Source organism: Protomyctophum parallelum (genome assembly GCF_964188405.1).
Source record: "Protomyctophum parallelum genome assembly, chromosome: 13".
Classification (NCBI taxonomy): Eukaryota; Metazoa; Chordata; class Actinopteri; order Myctophiformes; family Myctophidae; genus Protomyctophum; species Protomyctophum parallelum.
In genome coordinates this window covers 20,582,784-20,590,541 of record NC_139708.1, presented here as the reverse complement: position 1 = coordinate 20,590,541, position 7,758 = coordinate 20,582,784, and the positions used below count along the sequence as shown (strand labels likewise).

Here is a 7,758-nt window from a genome sequence, read left to right as displayed (position 1 = left end):
AGTCCAGGAAGTAAGTGATCCCAGTGTCCATGACATCAGAGACACTGGTCTCACTGATACAATCTAAAATATCTAAAACCACATTTTACACACATAAAGACCCCCAGGAAAGTGTTCTAAAGCTCCTAAATGTCATTAACATATATTTTTTAGCAAAAAGGGTGAAGTGTCCCTTTAAGGGTTGTTTAATTTGGTCCTGTTGGTTCCATTTCTACAATCTCAAGAGTTACAGTAAACTCAGACAAGCAATTGATGTGGAAAGGATGAGGGAAAAGCAACCTGTTACAGCTAAAGAAGTGACGACAAACATGTACAATAGTTCTTACAAATGTACATTTATTTATCTTAATTATTTTAAATAATAATGTAATGAAACAAGAGAAATATATATGAAATGTAGGGTTATATTAACAACAATTGTACAATTATAAAATGTGAACTTGTATGACTGATGCAAAGGAAAGTACAGCTATTTGCAAAGGAAATATAAAATCAATAATTGCCCGACGACGATGTGAGGTAGAAAAATCTGATTCCACATTGTCACATACATACTTGGAGCCCTGATATGAGTTATAGTCATATTATACATGAATACAACTCAGTATCATGCAAAGGAAACATAAATGGCCCATAGAATAAAGCCCTTGGGGCAGACATGCACCTTTGACCTGCACTCATGCTGCAGTAAATACTACCATTTTCTCTGATTGGTGATTGGGAAAATTAGGAACAAGATTGGCCCATTTTAGAACAAAGATGATGAGCCTAAATTAGACTTTTAAGAGCATATGGTTTGGTTAAGCCATTCTGGACATGAAAGCACACATGCCTCTCTTTATAAATCTTTATGAATCTAAATAAAAACAGTAAGAGTAGAGGGTTGGTATGTCCAGAAATAAACCTGTTTTTCTTTCAAAGTGTTTGTTTGGTGTTTGCCACACTGTTAATACATATTCCCTTTTTCTCTATTGAGAACACATTAGGCTACGTCCAGAGATTTCCATAGACATTTCCATAAGAGCAACTGAAACCCAGGTTGTTTCTTTTCACAATAACCCTGCTCATGCTTGTGGCTACCATGCATATCAGCGACATCAGCAATTTCTCTTGTTGCTTCCAGTGATTTTATGAACAACATTTAAAAAAAAAATGAATTAAAAGGTATTTATCTAACCTCTAAGCTTAATAATTAAGACCATCTTAAGTGCTTTTTATACAAATAAATGCACTCATATGCTGCTCCGCAGCAGAAAAACACAGCAGACGGAAAGACAGACAGGAGATGTTCCAGATTCCTTTAAGGCGCTTTTAACCTTACGAGGCAAGACACTCAATTTCAAGAACTTTAAAAGTATAAAGCAGCAGTTAGACAGATATCATCTTAATAGATACAATAAATAGACAAATGGAAAGAACCAATGAAATTACAACGCATCAAGGTTACTGTCTGTCAGAGCTCCCCACAGATGGGATTGACATAATAATGCTGGAGATATCCAGTCCTGTCCAGTACCTGTTTAAGAGCTCATCCCAGAGGGCAACCTTTACCCTATTTCCCACAAGTGAGGTATCCCCCCCAGTGCATTCAGAAAAAGAGTGGTTTTCAAACATTCCTCACCCAAGCGACTATGAAAGTTTGGTGATAATTACCAAATAACCGGCAACAATAAAACCATCGTGGAATGGCATCTGTAAAGACATGCCCAAAATGTGAATGAAATCTGTCAAGAGTAATGTCTGTAAGAGATTGCAGTTCAACATGTCACAGGGCAGCTCTAGTGTGGAATAAGACAGATGATCAAATTCCTCTCTCAAATTCATTCACTTATTACGGGAATGTCCTTATATTGCTCCCTACATGTATTTCCTCTTCCGTCTAGTCATTCACATGTGTCTCTCTCTCAGGTTTTCTTGCAGGTGTAGACCTCTTCCTCCCGGACACAGGTCTGACACTCCACGTGGCAGCACCAGCGCACCTGGCAGTGGCAAGAGAGGGTGGTGAGGCGCATGGCCGTGTTGTAGCCGCGCCCGCAGCACATGCTATGGCAGCTAGTGTCCTTGGCGCACGTTCGGCCGGCCGTGCCTGGGGAATAGCGGGAGGGCCTGCAGAAGCTCGGGGAGTCCTCCAGGAAGACCATGTCGGTGGTGCGGAGGTTCTGGCCGTGCCGGCGGGACCCCGCCAGCTCCGTCTCGCCGGTGGCCGCGTTGGTGACGCTCAGCACCCGCACCGTGTTGTCGTAGCGGAACTTGAGCAGCCGCCCGGTGTCGTGGAAGGGGGACAGCTGCTTCCAGCAGGTCCGCACGGCGCAGGAGCCGGAGACGCCGTGACACTTGCAGGTGGTCTTCAGCCCGCTCTTCACCGCCTGAGAGTGGAGGGGAAAAGAAATGACACAGGAGGGGAAACGGGGGGAAGAAATGTCAGGTTTCTCAGTCTGATTCATTGCCTTGGCCTCTTATCTCGGGGGCCTATCTCTAAGTCGAGAGAACCCGTTTCCTGCAAGGAGCGGGGGGTGGGGGGTGTCTTGCACGGTAGCGAGTTAAGGGAGGATGGTCGGTGGTTAGCAAGTGGCTCATTGTAAATGTTTCAGGTAATGGATTGCGGGGGACGGCTCATCATGTCATATTTCATTTACCTAACATCGCTCACTTGGACAATAACGCCTGCGGAGTCGTTTTTCTCAATGTGTTGAAACTAGCTCTTTCTGTCTGGTTCTCTCCTGTCTCCCCTCTCTGAAGCCCGAGGCACAGGTGACAAAACAGCACAGACAGAGGAATCTCTCCACCCTGTTCTCTGTGAATGCCTGATCACGGAACAACCATCGATAAGTATTTAAGAAAGAAAAGTGCCAATGGGTGATGGTGTCCCACGTTTCTCAGTTAATGGTTCAGTGTTTGATAGTTGGTGATGGGTGCATGATCAACTAACGAGCCACAGAGCTCCTGACTTGTGGGGCCAGATACAGGTCATTGTGGCATGGGGGGTTGGTGTGGTGGGAGGAGGGGCCCAGGGCCTACTTTTGGGTTGAAGAGTTCTGCTCAATTCCGCCCTTTGCAGGTATGAACGCCCTGGAGGGGGGACGGGGGACGGGGGGGCTTCGTTTTTTTGTTAACGCGAAGTCTCCTGGTCTCTCCCGTAGGCCACAGCGATGCGAGGTGAAGAATTTTTTTTAACTCAGCAAAGATCAGATAAGATAGGTGCCTTTTAGTTCATCCTGCGTTTGTTTTTGTTTTGTTTTTCTGTGTTTGGTCTCTCTCTCCTAGTCTCTGCCTCCTCTGGTGTGTGGGGTACAGGGCCCGGAGCCCCGGGGGCCTGCTATTTTGAAGCTCCAACAGTAGTGGTTATGAACATTATGTGGATTTATCACTGCAGCAACACAGTGATCCCGTAGGTGGAAAAAATGCTCGCTCGTATATTAAAAGAGGCCACAGTTATAATCGTTCTCCCTGACGTGAGACCTTTAATTTTGTGTAGGCCTGCACAGCAAGCTTTATCATGCCTGAGAACACCTGGCTCCCACCGTCTGACAGTCGCCCCGTCTCCCTGGCTGTTGCGCCTTCTCACCCACCGCTGCACCAAGGCCAATGACTGAGGGAGCGCGATGGGGGAGTCAATCTGGCTGGCACTGGGCAAAACATGCAGGTGAGGATAGCTGTGCTATTCCCTTTCACGGTGCAAGAGTGTGACAGAGGAATAATTGTATAGAGTCAAATTGTAGCCTAACTAATTGGGCTAAGTGGGGCCCTAGTGCGTCCTATATGTTTATGATGCCTTGGGCTTGGGAGGTGACGTGAAAGTAGTACAGATACATGTACACAACATGAGGCTCCATAGCTACCATAATATTTCACATTTCCACCCTATAGACAAGTTGTTGTTTTTTTATGTCAAGGATCCCCAAAAATGTATATGCATTAATTGGACAGATTTTGCCCATCTAAAAAGGGACTGAAAAGATTTTCAAGATTGTTTGATATTATAAATAGCAGATCTACAAGCATGCAACACGCGCTGTGAGCTTGTAGATCCGCTATTTTCAAATAGCCAATGTTATATTAAATAATTTTGCTGGGGACCCCCTGGAACACCCGCAAGGTCCCCAGACCTCACTTTGAGAACCACTGCTGCATAGACTTTGTTTGTGTTCATCCACAGACACTCACCCGAACTCCGACGTTGATGTTGTGTCCATCAATCTGTGCCCTCAGGTCTTTGCTGACCCTCTTTTGCCCCAGGAACTTCTTGAGGAACTTGGTGCTATATTTCAGGTTGTCACCACAGACCCCCCACTGCCACGCTTCTCGATGCTGCAGTCCAGGGGAGTCGTCACACGTGCACCTCTCCATCCGGCCCGAGCTGCAGGCTTTGGCTAGTGCGTGAGACAATGCAGCTGAGGACACTGCCAGTAGGAAAGCAGTCTCCTTAAACCCTGGGAAAGAATGAATGAAGAATTAGCTTTTTTTTTAGGCTGTGCATGGTTTGTTTTTAACAAAGCCGTAAAAAGGCTCTGAACCCAAGGACTGAAAATGTTTCTTATTCAACAATGAAATATTCAATACTTTATTATAGCATTTAAATGAGACATCGATTGGTGTGTGTTGCAGGGTAGACAATACAGTGTTTGCAATGTTGCCAGTAAATGTTCACGTTAGTTGTTTTAAGCCCTTGAAAATGGGGGGGTCTCATAACAACATTGTGATTTAATGAATTTTAGAATTACAAAGTTGTGTAATGATTCTCTCTCCGACCTTTTCCTTTTGGTCATGCACTGTTATTTGCTTACCCCAGAGAGCTATCGCCAGGGTATATTTTGATCCAATTAATTATTATTTTGACTAGGAAGGATTTTCCCAGATGAAAGAGAGTAATCACACCACCCTTTTCCTCTGGGAATGGGCGCTTTCCCGCGAGATAAAAATAACCGACGTAGCTTGTGTGCTGTGCTCCCCACCGCACCGGATTCCTTGGCTCTCTAGTCCCTCATTACTTCGATGCTGACCTGTTCATGTTCTCCCCGCATGCTTGATATCCATATGCATAAGTACTTGAAAATTCTGAAGCGCTTTCTGTGGCTGATGAACCTGCAGGAACTTGAGCTACGTGTAGGCAACATGATGATTTATTAGAGTCTAAACTTTTTTTTTTTCATATGTAAGCTATCAACTGGCACGCTTCCAAACCGTGTGCTTATCTTAAGTATAGAAGGTTTCAGTAAAGCACAGGGCTATTGTTCTAATCCAAAGGAATGGTTTAATCTATTGTGGGAGGAATTGTTCAAGTATAGAAAGTAGACCCTATTAGTCTCTCCGAAAAAATAATAAACAACATGAATTTAAAAGGGAAACAACTTAGAAGTGATGCAGTTTGACCACTACCCAACCCCTCCCCCTCTCCTTTCTTTCTTTCTTGCTCTTGGTTGTCTCTATTAATTCCATTTGCACTATCAACACTATACATTATCATTATCATCTGACTGGGCCGGGGTCACACACACACACACACGCACGCACGCACGCACGCACGCACGCACGCACGCACGCACGCACGCACGCACACACGCACACACACACACACACACACACACACACACACACACACACACACACACACACACACACACACCCTTTTTAATATATGAAATCAAATATACCGGTATATATTAATGAAAAACATACCAAACTATATTAAAAAAAACTTTTGAAATAATATAAGAAATTAGCCGATCTACAAACTCCCACTCCTAAGTACCCAGTTCAATGATTATTTTGGGGGGGACGGTCCCCAGTTCAATTATGATTATTTTGGGGGTCTATATATGGTCTATATATTCCCACATTAGCAGTGGAAAGTAACTAGCCTAAGTACATTTACTTAAGTAGGCTACAATTTTGGAGCATTTGCACTTTAATTACTTCCAATGTAATGTTACTTCTACTCCACTACATCTTGGATCCATTTATTTGAAAACTTTATAGTTATATAGTTACTTTATAGATTTTGATTATTAGTACAAAGCACTTCAGCCACATTTCGTCCATTTGGAAATAGCAGATGCTCACAATGCATCACGATTCAACGCATTGTGAGCTTGTAGATCTGCTATTTTCAACAACAAAAAAATCTATTAAAAACGTATGAAAGGGGACATAATGCATATCTGAGTAGGCCTACTTTTACTTTTTGCTAGTACATTTTGATGCCAATACTTTTGTACTTTTACTCAAGTAAATTTTGAATCTCAGACTTTTGCTTGTAGCCTATTTCTACATTGCAGTATAGGCCTATTGATGGATAATTTTACTTAAGTAAAAATGTGAGTAATTTTTCCACCACTGAGAACCACGTGGTGTGTATATATATTCAAACAAATAGCTTACCTCTTTTCAGAAGACTTCCGCGGCCGTCCAGGCTGCAGTTCCAGCGCTCGTTTCTAAACTGATAGCGACACTCCAGAAGGCTCAGGCGCACTGACTCGCGCAGCGTCTCAGCTAAGCCCGGCTCCCGTCGACACAGTCTCTTCTGCCGTCGAGTCAGAGTCATCTGCTCGCATTGCTTCAGGTGAGCCTTGCCCGTTGGAGAATCACTAGAGTATGGGCCTGGTAAGAACACCAAGGGTTCTCGACCTGTCAGCCTGATGAGGAAGAAAGCACATTAAAGACTACAGTCAGGTGCTGCTGCATGGTCAGAGTTATATGCGCAATTACGCAATTACATTCATTTTAACTATGGGATTTTATAAGAGTAAATTATCCAAAATATTAAGATATTGTCCCTTTCATGTGAATCCATACAAGGAAAATGAAAAGCTAGAATAATGTTTCGCGCGATATCGTCATCTGTAAATAACATATATAGAAATGGGCCATTGGGCCTCATATATTAAATGAATTATTTGAAACGGTATAGTCCTATAGATACAGTCCACAAGGTCTTTACATAATTCATTACAATAAAATATATATTAATATGTAAATAACCGGCAATCCGCAATTCAAAACAATACAGCAATGAGCCTCAGAATTTAAAGCAAGATACACATGGCACACTGTTGAGCGATAGCATATCAGTGACATGGTTAGCCTCATCATATCACACTTTGCACGAGTCAACATTTGCAGTTCATAATGTCAATAAACCGATAAAATATGAGTGTGCCGTGCATGTGCGTAATTACGCGTGCGTAATTTGGTAAGAGGACAGTTCTTTGATGAATTGATTATAGCTTTGCATGAAGGACCCCAATGGAAACAAGACATGCTTTCTTGCGTTTAAATCCTATAGCAGACCTTATATTGGACAATACTTTCTTGTGCTTAATCAGTATTCAATCAGTCAATCAAACAGGCCAATTTAATATTCTTGTATTTATAGTCCTCGGTCTCTAAGCAATAGCCTGCGGTTGAAAAAAAGATAGAAAAGTGTCTGACCCGAAATAAGCTGCGGTGTGCGAGAGAAGGATGCTGAGTGCAACGAGTCGCAGTAGGCAGGCGGTCCCTGGGAGCCTGGAGCACATGATGACGGGCTGGCGATGCTCTTCATCTCGCTGATTCTGCACGGAGGGAGAAAGTTGGTGCCGTCTGCTCTGCGCGCCGCTTTAAGTGGCCCACACATGCACACAAACTTCCAATGCACTGCGACATGCAGATCTGCAGGCGCGCTCCCTCCGCGCAGAGGCAAGGCCTTTGGGGAGCTCATCATCTGCTGCCGCACGCTCATTGGATTCTCTGAAGATCTCTCTGTCCCTCCCACTGTAGCGC

General features: G+C 43.7%; 1 protein-coding gene across 1 annotated transcript; it reads right to left on the bottom strand.

The window, feature by feature from the left end:
- Window positions 1–1,904: 1,904 nt before the first annotated feature.
- wnt9b (wingless-type MMTV integration site family, member 9B) lies at window positions 1,905–7,558 on the bottom strand (the record flags this gene model as incomplete). The annotated part of the gene is made up of 4 exons (XM_083779624.1): window positions 7,429–7,558; window positions 6,379–6,632; window positions 4,165–4,430; window positions 1,905–2,366 (listed from the first exon to the last, which is right to left on the bottom strand). The coding sequence occupies exons 1-4, from the start codon at window positions 7,512–7,514 to the stop codon at window positions 1,905–1,907; spliced, it is 1,068 nt and encodes a 355-aa protein (XP_083635750.1). The 5' UTR covers window positions 7,515–7,558.
- Between the last annotated feature and the right edge of the window lie 200 nt (window positions 7,559–7,758).